Here is a 19107-nt window from a genome sequence, read left to right on the forward strand (position 1 = left end):
CCCATCGGAAAGCACATCCAGGAGTCATGTGCAAATTTGAGGGATGGGCTCCTCTGACAGCCATGTATTTCTTATAGTTATAAATCAATAAGTCTCAATTTAATTCTCACAACAACCCTCCACAGAGTTAGTTTTAACAAACTACAGTTCTCAGGATTCTGTGTGAGAAACTATGTGCTTTAAATGTGCCTTAAATATATGGTGTATAGCCCTAGTCTGATGATCTAATGTAGGGATGTGGAACCTGTGGCCCTCTGTGTGTTGCTGGATTACAACTCCCATCATCCTTGTTCATTGGCCATGCTGCCTGGGGCTTACATATCTGAAGGGTTAGACTACTAATCATATTTGTTTGGGGGGAAAGCACAATGGAAGCTCACACTGCTTATTTGCTTTTTAATTATGGATGTATCCAAGAATTAGCTGGGCTGCCTGGTGCCAGCCCTTCCTGAATCTTACCCCACAGAATCTCTCCCCAGCCCCCAAATCTGAAATGGGCTGAGTCTCTCAGCTGTCAGATGAGTGCTCCATTCTGGCTCCACCACAGAGAAGGGTGGCTATCATGAGGGGGCCCATGAGCCACCCACATCACATGGCAAGATATCCCTGTTATTTTCCCCTTGGCCTGGCTTCTGTGCTAGTCCAAAACATCTGCCACCTGAGGCAAAGGACAAGATTCACCACCTCATTCCATGTAGAGAAGTTAAGCAGACCGGCAGCTGAAATCTTACTTCAGTGCTGGCAGTTGGGCTGCATAAATACCATACATTTAAGTCACGTATCTCCATCCCCATATCTCTCCTGCCCCCAGAATCCTGGGAACTGTAGTTTACTTCTCACAAAGCTATAATTCCCAGTACCCTTAACAAACTAAAGATCCAATGATTATTTGGACAGGAGGGATTGTGCTGTAAATGTATGGTGTGTATGCAGCCCATTGGTTAGTGTCGGTGGTAGAGCATCTGGTTTGCATGCAGAAGGTCCGAAGTTCAATCCCTGGCATCTCCAGGTAGGGCTGGGAAAGACTCTTGCCTGAAATCCTGGAGAGTCACTGCCAGTCAGTGTAGACAATACTGAGCTAGAGGAGCAAGGGTCCGACTCAGTATAAGGCAGCTTCCTAAGTTCCTGTGTAACAGTCTAGTTTAGTGGGTGTGTGGAAGGCCGAGGCCTGTGAGGCACATAGCTCTGAGCTCCAACAGAACTGGATGGCTTGGAACTCAGGAGGAAGGGCTGGAGGGGGCTACTGCCCCTAGCATTTGCCACCTGGGGCAATTGCCTCACCCTGCCTGGCTTGACTCTGGACAAAAGCACACGGCAATGTTAGGCAAACAATGTGTCTTTGTACGGCTTGGACAGTTGTCTCCTTGAGGCTCATTGCAAAGGGGTGGGCGGTGCATAGTGCCGACAGCAGCCAGCTTCTGAAAAAGCCCACATGTTTGGGGGGCCAGGCCCAGACTGGAAGTACTTCTGCTCCACTCCAGTCCTGAACAGTGTGTTCCTCAGCCACAGGAGAACAATTAGCTCAATGGCTGGAGCTGGGGGCAGTGTCTTAGCTGAAAGCAATGGGGAAGCTGTAGCCTCTAGGTTCCACTGGCCAGACTAGAAGGTCAGGTTGCGCATATTTGTACCAGGCCTGGGCAATCTACAGGTTTCATTGGGTCTGACTGAAGAGAGGGCTTCTGAGGCCTGGGCACACACTTCCCCTGAGCTTGTTGTTGTGTAAATTTGTATATTTGTTAAGCAGAGAACTCAGCAGTCTAGGAAAACGCACACACTGGCACACAGGCATTTCAGACCGCTGAGTTCTCTGCTTAACAAATATACAAATTTACACAGCAACAGAGCTCAGACAGGGAACAGCCATAGCTCAGTGGCACAGCACCTCCTCTGCGCACAGAAGGCCCCAGGTTCAATCCCAGGCATCTCCAGTTAGGGCTGGAAAAGACCCCTGCCTGAAACCCTGCACAGTCACTGCCGGACTGTATGGATAGTACTGAGCTAGATGGACCAATGCTCTGACTCTGCATAAGGCAGCTTCCTATGTTCCTATAAGGCAGGAGCGAGGAACCTATGGCCCTCCCCATGTTGTTGGACTCCAGCTCCCATCAGCCTCAGCAAACAAGACCCCAGGATCATGGGAGTTGCACTCCAATAACATCTGGAGGGCCACAGGTTCCCCATTATAAGGGCTGACTCTATGTTTTTGTGGGCCCCAGGGACTGCAGTCTTAATGGACCCTCGAGTGGCAGGCTCCTGAGCCAGCTTTCAAGATGCAGAGAATATGCTTGCTGCTACTCCTGCTGCTTGGCGGGTCTAGAACAACCTTCGCCAACCTGGTGGCCTCCAGATGTTCTGGGATACAACTCCCATCAACCCCAGCCAGCATGTACTGGACAGATCCACACCATACATTTAAAACACACCCAACACACATTTAAAGCACGTCACTTCCTCCTCCCCCCCCCAAATCATGGCAATTGTAATTTGTTAAGGGTGCTGGGACGTTGTAGTTCTGTGAGGGGGAAACCGTAGTTCCCAGGATTCTCGGGGGGGGGAAGTCATGTGCTCTAAATGTGCGTTGGATGTGATTTGGATGCATGGTATCGATAAAATGGCAGTGCTTGGCTGCAATGTTGGGGGCTCAGGCTGGGATGAAGAACCTGGCAAATGTCAAAGCAAGCTGCCTACACTGGTGCCAGGCCTGTCCAGTCAGCTCATTAGGCTAGTTCTCAGCCTCAGGCCTAAGACATTTGTGATTCAAACTCCCTGGGGTCCCTGACACATCCTCTTGGCTACCCACCTCTTTTTAACTGTTCATGTTTCAGTCCTTCTCCATCAAATGCCTCCATCCCAGTATTCAGGTTATCTCCCCAAGAAACTCACATTGATTAAAATGTGAGATAGAGGCTGTGCCCTCAGGTTTGCAAAAAAACAAAAACACAGACAAACAAACCACCAAAGGGCAGGGGAAAGAGAGCTGAGGGGGGAAAAGTAGATCAATTAGCTAATGCTGGAACAAACGGCTCTTCCAGACACCTTGTTTATTCAGCATTCATCCTAATTTGCTTGCTCAGAAATTGTGCGGTGATTAAACTATGATTGGTCTTTATTGAGCATTTGTACTGATTGGTTTACAGGTCAGTTATATGACAATGAACATTCATCCTGATTTGCCTGCAAGGTGTTTACATGTCTCCCTGTTAGCCATTCACTTATTCATCCCACACTTTTCAATTGCTTTCCAAGCAGTGAAAAGGGCCCGCCAGGCTGGTGCTTTTTTTGCAGGTGTCTTCTGCAACATGTAATTGATGTAAGAATAGCGCATTAGTGGTGGGTTTATACTGGACCATCCACATATCATTCTGCTTTATTCATTGTTCTGCTACGCATCCCCAAAGTTACCATATTATTGCCACCTGGAGGGACACTCTTGCACTATTGGGAATATGACTGATACAAAACTTTTGCAGGTGCAAATAGTTTTGAAAGAGTGATTGTGCATAACCATTCTGATAACACCATCACTTTTCTAATCCCTCTTGCAAAATACTGAAAGTCTGGAAACACCCCCATTTTTCTTCCCTCTATATTTTTTATAAAAAATAATTACATTTATTTGTTGTTGTTACATGCCTTCAAGTCAATTTTGACTTATGGCAACCCTATGAATCAGCAACCCTATGAATCAGCGACCTCCAATAGCATCTGTTATAAACCACCCTGTTCAGATCTTGTAAGTTCAGGTCTCTGGCTTCCTTTATGGAATCAATCCATCTCTTGTCTGGCCTTCCTCTTTTTCTACTCCCTTCTGTTTTTCCCAGCATTATTGTCTTTTCTAGTGAATCAGGTCTTCTCATGATGTGTCCAAAGTATGATAACCTCAATTTCATTTTAGCTTCTAGTGATAGTTCTGGTTCTGTTTGTTCTAACACCCAATTATTTGTCTTTTTCGCAGTCCATGGTATGCGCAAAGCTCTCCTCCAACACCACATTTTGAATGAGTTGATTTGTCTCTTATCTGCTTTTATCTGTCCCCTACTTTTTTGGTGCCCCCCTGAATTTTTAGGCTGGCTCCAGGCCTGCTGGGCAGAATTCAGCCCTAGCACCTCTCATATTAGACATCAAGCATTTGCACAAATGTTTCAGTCTTAGAATTGATGCTTGCATTGGATATACTCTTATCCTGCACATTTAAAAAAATTTAAAATTGTGTTTTTAAATTGTTATTTGTGTTTTGAAATTTGTATATTTGTTTTAAATGTTTTTAATTGCTGTAAACCACCTAGAGAGCTTTGGCTAAAGGGCGGTATATAAATGTAATAAATAAATAAATAAATAAAAATGTATTCTTCCCCCCAGAAAAAAAAGGTCATCAAAGGCAAGGAAGGTCCCGAAGAAGGGAGGAAGAGGGGGTGTCATTGCCCCAGAAATAGAGTTATTAGTGTGAGTGTTTGTGGAAGCTCTTTGTTTTGAGTTGTAGGGAAACAGCATTATATGCACAATCCTTGTACAAGTAGCTGGGAAGTAATGCACTCAACAGTTTTTGAGAATTCCTGGTGTGGCAGAGTCCTTGCCATTTGTCAATGCTTATCTATGGATTTGGATACAGTATAGAGGTGCAGGTTCTCTGCCTTCCTACTTAAAATAAACAGACATACCGCAAATCTCAATTTCTGTGCTTTGTTCAATGTGACAGCATGGTATGTCTTCCTCCTCACCCCTGCGGACTGGCCAGTCAAGAAGCAGCATGGGGGAGGTTATGTCACACTGCATCTTTGATGAGTGCTTTGATGTTCAGCAGGGCTTCCATCAAAAATGCATTTCACAAGAGTTAGGACTTGTTTTGGTATGTATGAACCCAAACAGAGGTCTACCACAGTTTTGTGTCTGTTTTGGATTATCAGTGCTTTGATGCATTGAAAACACTAGTTTTGGAACGTCTTTGAGTGTACATGTGAGACCAAACTGAGAGGAAAGAATACACAGATCTTCTATGTTTGTTTTGGATGCTGTTTTTGTCAGTCATTTGAATGTCACAGATTTGTACAGATCTGGGCATCAAATTCATAGGAGACACAAAGCTCAAATGAATTGCAAACACTTCAGAGGACAAAGTTTGAATTCAAAACAATTTTGTTGGATACTTTAATTTACGTTCAGCTGTGTCTTGGAGACAGAAAAGGTCAGTCAATAAAAACTGAGGTTTCATAGAGAAAGGAAAGATATGAGTAGTCCTGTTTTCAAGCTGTTGTTTTGTAAGACCTTAAAAAACTCTTACTAGCTAAATTCCAATGGGCTGTGTCCACTACTGGCACTACTCAAAGCAGACCCATTGAAATTAATGAACTTGAGTTAGTCTGATGGCTCCACTCTGAATAGGACTAGCACCAGATACAACCCAAGGTTTCAGACGATGGCTGTGTACACCCCATATATTTAAAGCACATTTAAAGCACATTGCTTAATCCAAAGAATCCTGGGAACTGTGGTATACCCCTCACAGAGCTGTAATTCCTACCATCCTTAACAAACTACAGTTCCCAGGTAGGGATGGAAAGATCTGTCTGTTTCGGTTCTCTCATTTTCTCATTTTTCCAATGTTAAATTCAGTTCTCTACATTTCTACAGTGCTCAGTGAATTTTTTAAAAAAATCCTCATGTAAAGTCTCCACCATTTTAGTGTGAATTTCTCCAAATAAACACATTTTTAGGCAGTTTTGACAAAGGCACACATTTTTGCAAGCCATTTCTCATCATTTCATATCTTTTTGCAGGTTATTTTCACTCATGTATTCATTTTTATGCACACTTTCCCCTAATATATGCATTTTTGTAAATGTTGTTTGGTTGGTGAACTGCATCTCAATATTCTAATAAATGCAAATTTTGAAGGATGGCTGTGTTTTGGTTCTTATTGTTTTGGAAATTGTGAATTTGATAAATTCTGCTTGAAACGTGAACTGAATTGAAATTCTCACCCATTCCTATTCCCAGGATTCTTTGGGGGAAGCCATGTGCTTTAAATATATGGCATGTATGCAGCCTCTGCTATGTTGAGCGCATATGGATGCTTTTTTAATCTCTTTTTCTTATGTTTTCCATTTTGTCTTTTCCTTCTCCCTTAGGACTCCCAGATTCTACCCCACACACCTCCCCTCCGCCCTACAACACCCCTTTGCAGCCTCCTCCTCCTCCCCCACAAGATGCCCCCATCCCCGGTTACAGTGACCCCCCTCTCACGACCGTGCACTCTGGCACCGCCACATTGCCCCGGCTTGGAGGGGCTGCTACCCTGCCTCGCCCTCCCCCTACTTCAGCCACCCTTCCACGCCCGCCCCGCCACCATTCAGCCACCCTGCCTCGCCTTCCCCCTGATCCCTACATGCAGGAGACTCAGTTCAATGGGGGCCCCCAGGGCTATGTGGTGCAGACTCATCCATCTGTTGGGACCCTACCAATTGGAGGCTATATGCACCCGGGATACCCTGTCCAACTGCAGCCCTGCACGGCATATCTACCAGTCTACCCTGTAGGGGCGGTAAGTTGTTTACTGTTATGCATATGCAGAATAATTCGGCATTCTGAGCTGTGTGTGCCAGTGTGTGTATTTACCTAAGAAGCAGGCTTTTACCCTGCATTTACAGAAAATCACCAGGACTTAAGACTTAGTAAAATAAGAAAAAGCTACTTTATTTATAGAAATACATAGTAGATAGTAAAGGCATACCATACTAACTAATTTAGAAGCACAATGCCCAGACTTGGGTATTGCCCTCATGGTTCAGGAGAAAGAACAAAGACAGAGATCTCTCCTTGGAGGAAGAAAAAGACAAAGGAAAGAAGGGCAGGTCAGCTTCCCTGAGCATGTCAGTTTACAATGTAAGTTAGGCAGAGAATAGCACAGGTAAAGGTAGGCAAGCCTAGCCAGCTGGGGGACCCTAACTCTATCTTCCTTCTGGAATACACACAAAAGAATCCCAACAGGAGTTGCTCTTATCTCACTTCCAACATTTATGATGGTGGGAAGGCTTCTTCAGATGGGCACGTGCAGTGCTTCTTATTGGGGGTTTGGGCTCCCTTGGAACAGCACAAAAATCTGTGTCCCTTTGCATGCGAAGCATGTGCTCCTTGAGTTGCAGAGAGCATTCATGAACAGGGATAGGCAAATCTGTCAATTTGGGTTTCTCTCTGATGCTCATTTTTCCAATCCTAAATTCAGTTCTCCACATTTCCACATCAGTCCGATCTTTTTTAAAGTTCTCATGAAAATTCATTAGCATTTCCATATGAAATTCTCCTAATATACACACTTTTGTGTGCAATTTAGCCTACTATACTAATTTTTGCAACGCAATTCCCCCCAATATACTGCATTTTTGCAGATTATTTTGACTAATATATGCATTTTTATGCATACTTTACCCCTTGTGTATGTATTTTCATACACATTCCTTGGCTGGAGAACTTCATTGCAAAATTCAGAGAAGTGTGAACTTTTGAAAGATGGCTGTGTTTCAGCCCAAGCATTATTTTGGAAAGTGTGAATTTGGTAGGTTCAACTTTAAATGCAAACAGAAGCAAAGTTCTCCCCAATCTCTATTCAAGAACAGTCTCCCACCTGCAGCCTGAAATTCCAGGAAGCATTTATTTAAGTAGTGCCATTCATGTGTATGGGGTATTACAAAGTCGATCCTCTCAAGGGCTTACAATCTAAAGTCCACTTAGTTTTGCTGAACACTTAGGTCATCTTGGACATTTCTCAAGAGAGGTAAAACGAGAGATCCCTCCTCCTCCTCCTCCATCAGCTTTTTGTGTCTTGCTTCCAGCCCTACCCTCCGGCCAACCCTCCTCCTCCTCCACCAACTCTGTCCCCGACACAGATGACCCCTGGCATTGCCATCCTGGAGCCGCGGCGCCCACCACACGATTACCTTCCCATCGCTGTCCTCACCACCATCTGCTGCTTCTGGCCCACGGGCATCATTGCTATCATCAAGGCTGTGCAGGTGAGCCATGGGGGCAGGAAAGAGGGAGGGAAGCATCAATGGGCACGTTCATGATGGGTGTCCAGGAATTGTTGCCCTCGTGTATAGGAATTGTTGACTTTGTGCATTGTGCCGGTCAGGGATGGGGAATCTCAGGCCCAGGGCACAAATGCACCCATCCTGGCCTACCTGTTTGGTCCTTGGGACTCTCCCTAGGCCACACCCCTCCTAAACCACACCCCTCACCCACCCTACTTTGCACCCTGCTTGAGTGTTCTTGCTTGACTTTGACCTCTGACAATGCTTCTTGCTTGCCTGGCTGGAGGGATGTGTGAGTGTGAAGAAACTATTCTACTGTACAAAGGTAAAATGCACATTTAATGCTCTGCCCGCTTTTGCTGCTGGCTCCATCCACCACTGGCATGTAGCCCTTGCAAGGTTGTCCAAAAGGGAACCTGGCCCTAGGGCTGAAAAAGGGTCCCACTTGGTTATAGGTACATTAAGGAAGTAAAGTGGCTGTGTTTGACTTGGGGATATGCTATATGTTCCTGGCCACCAGCTAATTTCCCTGCAGAGCCACTTTGAGGAGGGTGTGGTGTGGTAAGCCAAAGCCGCCTTCCCAAAATGGACTCCCCGCAACTCCTGTGGACATAGCCACTGCCCCTTTCATATCCCAAATTGGCGGGGAGAGGGCAGATTTAGACCAGGGGTGGGCTGGCTCCAGGTTGGAGGGGCCCTTGGCAAAATACCCTCTGGTAGGCTTCCTCCGTTGGTGGGTGCCAGCTGTAGGCTAACCTGGTGACCCCAGCAGTGGGAAGCCATTTTAATTTTCCACAATGCCCCAGAGCAAAGCTATATTACGGGCACTGTGTGAAATGAAAATGGTTGTCTTCCACTACTGCTAGGTAGACCTGCATTAGGGTTGCCAGGTTCAGGGCCTGAGACTGATCCTATATCTTTAGGAGAAGAGAAAGTCAGCCAAGTGCAGGTGTTCTTGCAACCCCCAAGGAGTATTCTGTATCTTTAAACATTGTGCAGGGGGAAGGGAGAATTCCACCTTGTGGTTTTTCCCATTACAGGGTGTCAAGAACACCTGCACTTGGCTGACTTTCTCTTCTCCTAAAGGTACAGAATCAGTCTCGGGCCCTGAACCTGGCAACCCTAACCTGCATCCAGGGGCCCAGGGTAGGCACCAGCACCCAAAGCTGAGCCCTGCAGCCTGTTCTTTGATAAAAGTAACCACAGCAGAGGTGCAGTTTGTGCTGTTAACTCAACAGCTGCTTTTACTGGTGGTTAGTGCTGGTGGTTCCAAAGAAGGGGATCCCAGAGAATGCAGTAATTACCGAACTATTGCCTTAATAACCCATGCAAGTAAAGTAATGCTCAAGATTCTACAACAAAGGCTCTTACCATATATGGAGCAAGAAATGCCAGACGTCCAAGCTGGATTTAGAAAGGGAAGAGGCACCAGAGATCATATCGCAAACATATGTTGGATAATGGAACAGAGCAAGGAATTTCAGAAGAAAATCACGCTGTGCTTTATAGACTACAGCAAAGCCTTTGACTGTGTAGATCATGAAAAACTATGGAATGCTTTAAAAGAAATGGGGGTGCCACAGCATCTGATTGTCCTGATGCGCAACCTATACTCTGGACTACTGTAAGGACAGAATATGGAGAAACAGATTGGTTCCAAATCAGAAAGGGTGTAAGACAGGAGTGTATTTTATCACCCTACTTGTTTAATCTATACGCAGAACATATACGAAAAGCAGGATTGGACCAAGATGAAGGAGGTTTGAAAATTGGAGGGAGAAATATCAATAATTTCAGATATGCAGACAACATCATACTACTAGCAGAAACCAGTAATGATTTGAAACGAATGCTGATGAAAGTTAAAGAGGAAAGCACAAAAGCAGGACTACAGCTGAACGTCAAGAAGACTAAAGTAATGACAACAGAAGATTTATGTAACTTTACAGTTGACAATGAGGACATTGAACTTGTCAAGGATTATCAATACCTCGGCACAGTCATTAACCAAAATGGAGACAATAGTCAAGAAATCAGAAGAAGGCTAGGAATGGGTAGGGCAGCTGTGAGAGAACTAGAAAAGGTCCTCAAATGCAAAGATGTATGACTGAACACTAAAGTCAGGATCATTCAGACCATGGTATTCCCGATCTCTATGTATGGATGTGAAAGTTGGACAGTGAAAAAAGGCGGATAAGAGAAAAATCAACTCATTTGAAATGTGGTGCTGGAGGAGAGCTTTGCGCATACCATGGACTGTGAAAAAGACAAATAATTGGGTGTTAGAACAAATTAAACCAGAACTGTCACTAGAAGCTAAAATGATGAAACTGAGGTTATCATACTTTGGACACATCATGAGAAGACCTGATTCACTAGAAAAGACAATAATGCTGGGGAAAACAGCAGGGAGTAGAAAAAAAGGAAGGCCAAACAAGAGATGGATTGATTCCATAAAGGAAGCCACAGACCTGAACTTACAAGATCTGAGCAGGGTGGTTCATGACAGATGCTCTTGGAAGTCGCTATTCATAGGGTCCCCATAAGTCGTAATCGACTTGAAGGCACATAACAACAACAACAGTGCTGTGTTCTTCAATCCTGGATCCCCATATGTTGTTGGACTACAATTCCCATCATCCCTAGCCAGCTTAGTCCATGCCAGGAATTGTGGGAGTTGTAGTGTAACAACAGCTGGGGATGCAAGGTTGAAAGGCTCTGCTGTAGGGAATAGGAACACTGCTTATTACTGCTGCCGGCAGGGGTTTGAACAGGGTGGCAGCTCACACCTTTGCTGTCAAGTGGCCTTCCTTTGTCAAAATGGTCCTGAAAATTCTTGCCACGTTCTGAATGATAAGCCACCTTTTTCAGACACAGAAATGCGTTGAAGATTTTGAATAATATACAAGGGATTAAAAACAAAAAACAAAGAGAGGGAGGGAGAGAAAGAGAAGGAAACGGTTTGAATTCCTCAGAAACATATGCTCGGTGCACTCCCTGTTCATGTCTGGCTGACATCCCTCACCTCCCACACACGTACACATTTTGTACTCGGAGTCAATTGCTTCACTCTGTGTTCTCAAAATAATCCCGTGCTTTGAGGAGGCTGGCAGCCATTTTGTCAAGCTGCACGAGTGCGAGGCCTCTGTCTCCAGCTGAGGTGTTGAGCCCATTTCTGCCTGCCTGCCCAAAGGATAAATAGCATGTAAAAATTAGTGCTTGCTAGTCGCTGAGGAGAACTATTCTGAGAGAGTGACATTCTGAGAACCTGATAACAGAGGCTGCATGCTTTAAACATATGGTATGTACACAGCCAAAGATAATGTAATGGTAATGTTAGGAAGATACTCTTGGCCAATCTCAGGGGCATCAGAGGAGAGTGATTTCTAAAGGCATATCTGCGCTATAAATTGGTTTATGCTGCAATCCTCAATGCAGTTACTAGGGACTAAGCCTGGGGTGGGGAAACCTTTTCAGCCTCAGGGCCACCTTGCATCATGCAGAACCTTCTGGGGGGTGGGGCCAGAGACACAAGTGAGTGGAGCAACAGATGCGACTCTTCCCTTTGTACAGCAGGCTACCAACTAGGCCAAAATCAAGATGTTTTTACATATACCTTCATCCGCCCATCGAGGCAAGCAAAAAACATTATCACAGTTCAAGGACATGTTCCAGCCAGGCAAAATCACTTGAAGAGGCCACAGAGCAGGGCTGGTGAGGGGTGTGGCTTCATGGGTATGACCTGGGCAGGGTCCCGGGGGCCGGATAGGAAGGCCTAGAGAGCCATATCTGGCCCCCAGGCCTGAGGCTCTCCACTCCTGGACTAAGACTTTGAACATAATGAGACTTATTTCTCCTCTGCTCTTACCTTAGATGAATGAGGTGGCTGAGGGTTATTTTTCTCACACTTTAAAAAACTTTTAAAAGAGACTCAAGCTACTTATAGCCGTCTGAGACCCTCTATGGCCTGCTCTCTCCACTTATTAGGAGAATTTCAGAGCAACAGGGCACAATAGGAGTCAATAAGGCATGAGCTGCTTAAAAAAAAAGATTGAAAAGAGAAAAAGAAACCTACTCATGTGAGATCACTGGCAGCCCTGCCCTGACACTCTCCAAAGGGCCAATTCCATAGGCATCCCCATGAATTTTTCAGAGGTGAGGGGCATAGTAAAACACTGAAAGGAGGGAGAAGGCTAATTGCTCACAAAAAATGAGAAGAATAGTGCCTGTAATAATAATAAATAAAATTTTACTTTTGAGTCGCCTATCTGGCCGAATAAACGGCCACTCTAGGTGACGTACATGATACAATAAAATACAATATAAAAACCAAGAAGGACCATAATCAATAATTAATCGAAACACCAGTTAATAACAAACAATTAAAAACTAACCCACCCCAGAAATCCCATAGGCCTGCCTGAACAACCAGGTTTTCAAGGTCCGGCGGAAACTTGTCAGGGAAGGGGCATGGCGAAGATCGAAAGGAAGGGAATTCCAGAGGGTGGGAGCCACGATCGAAAATGCCCTCTCTCTGGTCCGCACCAGCTTAGCTAATTTAACTGGTGGGACCGAGAGAAGGTCTTCTGTGGCTGATCTTGTCAAGCAGCATAATTGGTGATGCCGGAGGCGCTCCTTCAGATAAACTGGGCGGAAACCGTACATTTTGTCTCAGGTTCTACAAATACTAGAAACATGCCCTTTAATTAAAATGACAGCTGGGAATCTGGGGGTGATCATGAATGATGATTTTTTAAAAATGTATATCTCACCCTTACTTTTAAAGGAGGCCAGGGTGACAAACGCATTAACAACAAAACATTTTCACAACAACAAAAGGCATGCTAAAAACAATTTAAAACATTCTAAAAATAATGACAGTTAAAACATTCTAAAACGTGGTTCATTGTGCTTCATTGGAGGTGGGTGAGCAATTGCACCCTTTCTTTCCCATGGACACCCACGTCCCTCAGCCTGCTTTTTTTTGGGGGGGGTACCTGGTAGCATGGGCTCCCAGACCTGCCCCTGCTAGTCTGCCCCAGCAGCATCTGTGTTTGAAATGGAGGGGACACTTGGAGATCAACCTCTGGTGATGATCTTAAGGTCAGGGTAAGCACATAAGGGAAAATGTGTTCCTTTAGATACTGTCCCTGATCCCTTGCAGGGCTTTCAGACTTCAGGAAGGGGGAGACACACTCCTTCTTTCATGCTGCTAGGCTCCTAGGGCAAGTGAGAAGTGAGCTTCATGGCAAAGTACCTTGGAATCCCAAATCCTAGTGCCACCCTTGGCTTCATTTTAGAATTCTTAAAATCAAAACATTTCTGGTAATGTTTAGCCCCCAGAGAGTCTGAGCTGCGGGAAGCCTATGTACACAAGAGTTCTATTCTGGTTCTATAATTCTGTAATTGCAAAGAGACGGTGAATCCTGGGGGCCTGGCTGTGAGGGGGCATAGTATGAACTAACATGAAGGGACCGTGATGTTTTGTATTTGCCACTACAATGCTCCCCGTCCCTAGTAACTGGTCCATATGTTTCATAAACTGCATAGAAATCTATTTTGGCAGTATTTACAAAAATAATACTAACAACAGTTAATAATTGACAACTCTCCTCTCTGTCAGGTGCGGACTGCAGTTGCTCGCGGCGACATCGTCTCGGCAGAAATCGCCTCAAGGGAGGCCCGCAACTTTTCTTTCATCAGCCTGGCTGTGGGCATTGCTGCCATGGTCCTGTGCACCATCCTCACTGTGGTGATCATCATTGCTGCCCAGCACCATGACAACGACTGGGACCCTTAGCGATCAACAACCTGCCTTTCGCCTACTCCTGACCAACTGGTGTCAACAAGCCCTGAAAAAACCCTGGCAACCATTGCTCCCAAGGATGGTCCTTGGCAACTGTCTCCCCTGCGGTCCTTAGCAACCGTCTTCTCCCCCTGCCAACGATACTTGGAATGCTTGGCAACAGTCTCTCTCACAGTCCTTGACTACTGTTAGCTGCATTAATAGTACCTATTCAGCAGATGACTTCCAGACGATGATATTCAGACCGAATGCTGACACATCCGAGGAGCCATAAGCTAGGGCTCCTAACAACACGTTTTCCAGCCTGCCAATTTTTTCTTTTTTTAAAAAAAAACACACCAAAATACTTTGCTTGCTTCTTTCCTTCTCAAGGAGTAGGCTCCGCTCTCTTCTGTCCACGGCAACAACTATATTCCTTCTGTTGCATTTGCATGCCTACTGTTGCCCCCATATACAGAACGACACACCCGCCTGTGTCTTGATTAAGCTATCCTCTGCATCCACAATTGCTTTCTGGCACTTCTGCAAAGTAAAAGAAGGTCGGCATCTTGTCAGCTCGTGTAGCCTAGTAAGATGCGACTCTGTAGCGCTCTGCAAATGTTGTTGTTCCTGTTCTTCAGCTGCTTCTCCCATCATGCATTAGAGTCCTTCAGTAGGAGGTGGAGCGACCTAATATTTGGGGGGCTCATGTCTCTACCTCCCTTTATTTTGTTTTCCTCCCAAATCCCCCCTCCCTCTCTGCACTATATAATACAGCCTTACTCTGTCATCTATATTTTAGGTAGGAAAGACTCAATTACTTCCAAAATATATTGATTCCTAAACCCTTCCTTCAATATTCAACATAGCTGTCCAAAACAATCATGTGATTGTCCCCCTACCCATCTCAGATATTCAGTTGGGCATTAGCTCCTATCTGCTCAGCCCGCATCAATGGCTGAGTATGCAGAATACATTTAAAGCACATTTCCCTCAAAGAATCCTGGGAACTGTAATTTGTTAAGGGTGCTGGGAATTGTATCTCTGTAAGCGGTAAACTACAGTTCCCAGGATTCTTTGTGGGGGAAGCCACATGTTTTAAATGTGGATGCGACTATGGTCTATTTGAAGGGCATTCTGTATTGCTGAAAGCAGCTCTCTTTTTGTGCCCCTCCATTTCATGTAACTCTTCCTTTAAAAACTTTCCATCAAGACAGAAAGAGGAAAATGAGGCAGGGAGGGGGAATTCCTCTCTTCTTCCATCGGGGGGGGGGGGGAATGATGGCTATTTAAAACCTTGCATGCATTCATTTATTTGGATTTCCTCCCACCTTGTTCTAAATGTTTGGGATAGATTACAATATCAGGAATGCAGGGGTCCTACTGGGAGGAAGGGCAGGATGTAAATCTAATAAACAAATACATAAAATTATTCATCTCTCACCCACATAGCTGTTTTAGATCCTGGCTTTATAGAGATAATGATCAGTAGTTTAAAGCTTTTATTTAGAGAGCCAGCTTCTTTCCTCGCTGCCACATTAAAAACATACCACAAACTTTTTTTTTTAAAAAAAAGAGGGGACATGAAGGGGAAACTATATTATGGGGAATTAACAGCACATCCTCAAAAAGCAGCATGAAATATATGGTCAGGCACTTTCTAAAAGATGCAGAAAGAGAAACATAAAAAACAGCTGAAGGAAGAAAATAGCCCACTCTGTGGGGTGCCACAACAACAAAAGACCTCAGGACGTGACAGTGGTATTTCCAGTCATCAGGAAGAATCCAGGGCAAGATTGCAAGAAAGTTGTTTTATTTGTGCTAAGTAAGCCAGTAAGGTCTAGTAGTCTATGGATTGCAACCACTTCAGATTACAGCGGTGGAGATTGCTTTTTATATATATATATAGGTGGAGATTGCTTTATATATATATTTATATATAATATAATATATATATATATAATGCTCCCCTACCTTAAAGACACCATCTACATAGAGCCAGTGTGGTGTAGTGGTTAAGAGTATTTATTTGTAGCATTCTGATCCTGTTCTTCAGACAGCTGGTATAGTACAGTGGGGAGGAGAGCCTGGCTGAGAGTCCAGAGTCTGTGAGTTCAAAACCCCGCTCGTGTCTCCTGGGTGTCAAGGGCCAGATAAAGATCACCCCTATGGTGGCTCAGGGGTTACGTGCCCTACCACCTGTGCAGCCGTGGGCAAGCTACAGAGTCCCATGGAGCCCAGTTGCCCCCCAGCTGGCAGTTGCGGACAAGGAAGTGGCTGGCTTGTGCAGCTGTGGCAAGCTGAGCAGGCCCTAGCCAACTGGGGAGGGCTAGCCTCAGAGGGAGGCAATGGTAAACCCCCTCTGAATATCGCTTACCATGAAAACCCTATTCATAGGGTCGCCATAAGTCGGGATCGACTTGAAGGCAGTCCATTTCCTTTCAATCCTGTTCTTCAACCAAAAATGACTCCCAGAGTGGCTTGCAAATTTCAATAATAAGATAGAGGAAGAATAATTAGAAGTGTTTGACCTAGTCCAGGGTTCACATCCCCACTTGGCCACAAAGCTTACTGCAAGATCGTCTCTCAGTCTAACCTACCTCACAGGGTTGTTGTGAGGATTAAACAGACAGACCATGTGTTCTGTCCTTAGCTGTTTGAAGGATGGGATAAAATTGTAACAAGCAGCAAGTGAAGAGATGAACAAGATCCTTCTTATTGGAAAAAGGTTTCTGTTTTTACAAGGGGTTTTTTTGAGGGGTGGGGGAAGAAGGGGATGTTCAAACATACTAATCCACACCTGTGATCTGAAATTGTACAGTTTACTCTGTCACTTTGTCCTATTACATACACAGACCTAACCTTACAGGACATTCAATGTATTATGCTAAATGAGACAGTGGAATCCTGGACTATACCACTTCAGTCTGCAGGTGGGGGAAGGGATGCTTTTGAATGCTTCTCCCATATACAAAACTCCCTGCATGCAGTAAACTACTACAGCAGGGAAGAACTATAATAAACCTTGTGTGCTGATATTCCAGTTTGCTGTGTGCAGGGAAGGCTTTTGGGGTGTGTCGGTTCTTTTAAACATGGAATTATACCATCGTCATTCTGTCTAACGTAGGTTTGGTGGTATTCAGTGCAAGTCTTCTCAGCGTAAACCCATCAAAGTTAATGTACATGACTTAGGCTCATTAATTTCACTGGATGTACTCTGAGTAGGTTTTAGCTTAATACCCCATTGGCTCCAAGTGGCAGTGAGCAAAATATAAGGGGCTGTATCCACCTAAGCTTTACTCAGAGTAGACCCATTGAAATTGATGAATTTAAGTTAGCGATGTCTATTGACTTCAGTGGGTCTACTTTGAATAGGACTAGCACTCGATACAACCCAAGATATTTGAGGCTAGAAACAGGCACACAAGCATGTGTTTATGTTGAATGGATCAGGCACTAAAAGGCGTCATTAAATCTGGGTAACGGCTGTTCTATTTATCATTTCCAGACTGCCTCCTCCATCCCAGACTCTGCCAATATTCTGTCATATGAACTCCCCATTCATTTCCCTTTTTTTCTTGAATGTTGGACTCTGTGATTATAATATATCTCTGTTTGCAAGTGACATGGTTACAGAATCTCTCTCTATTACTTAATAAAGACATTTGACTGATTCTCAAGACCTTCTTATCGGGCTGCATTTTTAACAGCATTTGCCCCAGACTGGCTTTTGCGGGGGATTCCTTGCAAGAGTTGGGATTTCTTGTCATTGTGAATAGATGCCAACTCCCATCATGACATCCTGGTCCCGTTGCCTTTCCCCCAGTTCTGGCTGGCCTGTCTCCTCTGTGGCATTCCAGATGGTATGTGAGGTATGCCAGAAGGTTCACAATTTCCTCTCTCCCATTCACCTCCTCCTCCCTCCCTCCCTCCCTCCCTCTTTCTCTAACCAGTGTCGTGTCCCCCCCCCCAATTCTTTCCCTTTGGTTTACCATCCTCAATATGAACTTCCCTATTTCTGCAGTCTCTCAGGAGATGGTTGCTTGGAAACAAAAAGAGAGGTATGTATGGATTCAAAGTGATAGCAGGGCATGTGACAGCCCTTGGGAAGGTGAGGGGGGGATGGCAGGGAACCTGGAAAAACCCACAATAATGACAGCAAGGGAGAACTGTGGATTTTAGTTTTGCTTTTGCAACAGCAAAACATCCAGCTGACTACATTACCTGGCTTCTGCCAGCAATGTACCAAGTCAGGGTCACACCAAGGCTTTAATATGGGATTACCTGCAAACCCTCCTCCCCTCGAAAGGGCCCTACCATGACTGCTTACATGCAGTTGCTATTTTTGTACAATTTGTTTCCAGAATTTTGTCTTTCAAAGGATTTTAGAAAGATAGGAAGCTGCCTTACAGTGAGTCAGGCCATTGGTTCATCCACCTCAGTATTGTCTACACTGACTGGCAGCAGCTCTCCAAAGTTTCAGGCAGGGTTCTCCCTCAACCCTAACTGAATATGCCAGGGACTGAACCTGGGACCTTCTGCATGCAAAGGAGATGCTCTACCACTGAGGCCCCATATGCACTGCACATTTAAAGCAGTTTCATACCGTTTTAAACTGTCCAATAAATCCTAGGAACTGTAGATTGTGAAGGGTTCTGCTAGGAGGCCCCTATCCCTCATAGAGCTACAATTCCCAGAGTGGTTTAACAATCAATCTCTCTTCCCAGGAAACTCTAGAAATTGTAGCTCTGTGAGTGTGTAATCCCAGCAACCCTGAAAACACAGACTCCCGTGTACACGGTGTAGAAAAAGAAGTGTGAGGAACACTTATCGCTGGGCAGTAATCTCACCATGCAGGCTCTAGGCCCTGTTTTTAATAGCAGAGATTTCACCAAGCACAGCCCATACATTTCCAAAGATTTCTTTACTCACCCCTAAGGGTTATAAACCAGCTCATTTTTTAAATAACAGGAAGAAAGCAGAGTTTCTCAGATCCCATGCTGGGCACCAAGATTGGTATTTGTGCAGCAAGCCTGTGTGGTCTCACAGAATATATGCAGCCCTACTTTTAATCTTCCATGCACAAAGATATACACAAGGCATTTCCAGCACTGCTATTCCACTCGCAAAACAGAATTTCAATTGCACACTGCAAGTTCCTCCTCCTTTCTCCTGCACCCCCCTTACACCCTCAAAAATCTGTTCCAGAGGTTTGGGGGACACTCTGGAAAAGATCTGGGGAGGGCATAAGGAGAGCAGAGGAAAGAGAAATCCTGTTGCCTACAGCCCAAGAACTCC

The 19107-nt window shown here is 44.9% G+C and overlaps 1 protein-coding gene across 1 annotated transcript in view; it reads left to right on the forward strand.

The window, feature by feature from the left end:
- PRRT1 (proline rich transmembrane protein 1) overlaps window positions 1-17467 on the forward strand; it is a 29056-nt gene extending 11589 nt beyond the window's left edge. Inside the window, exons 2-4 of the mRNA XM_061619496.1 lie at window positions 6126-6538; window positions 7827-8006; window positions 13648-17467. Coding sequence (XP_061475480.1) covers window positions 6126-6538; window positions 7827-8006; window positions 13648-13824 — 770 coding nt within the window. The 3' untranslated portion in view covers window positions 13825-17467. The remainder of the gene's footprint in view (window positions 1-6125; window positions 6539-7826; window positions 8007-13647) is intronic.
- The last annotated feature ends 1640 nt before the right edge of the window (window positions 17468-19107 follow it).

Source organism: Rhineura floridana, chromosome 3 (assembly GCF_030035675.1).
Source record: "Rhineura floridana isolate rRhiFlo1 chromosome 3, rRhiFlo1.hap2, whole genome shotgun sequence".
NCBI lineage: Eukaryota > Metazoa > Chordata > Lepidosauria > Squamata > Rhineuridae > Rhineura > Rhineura floridana.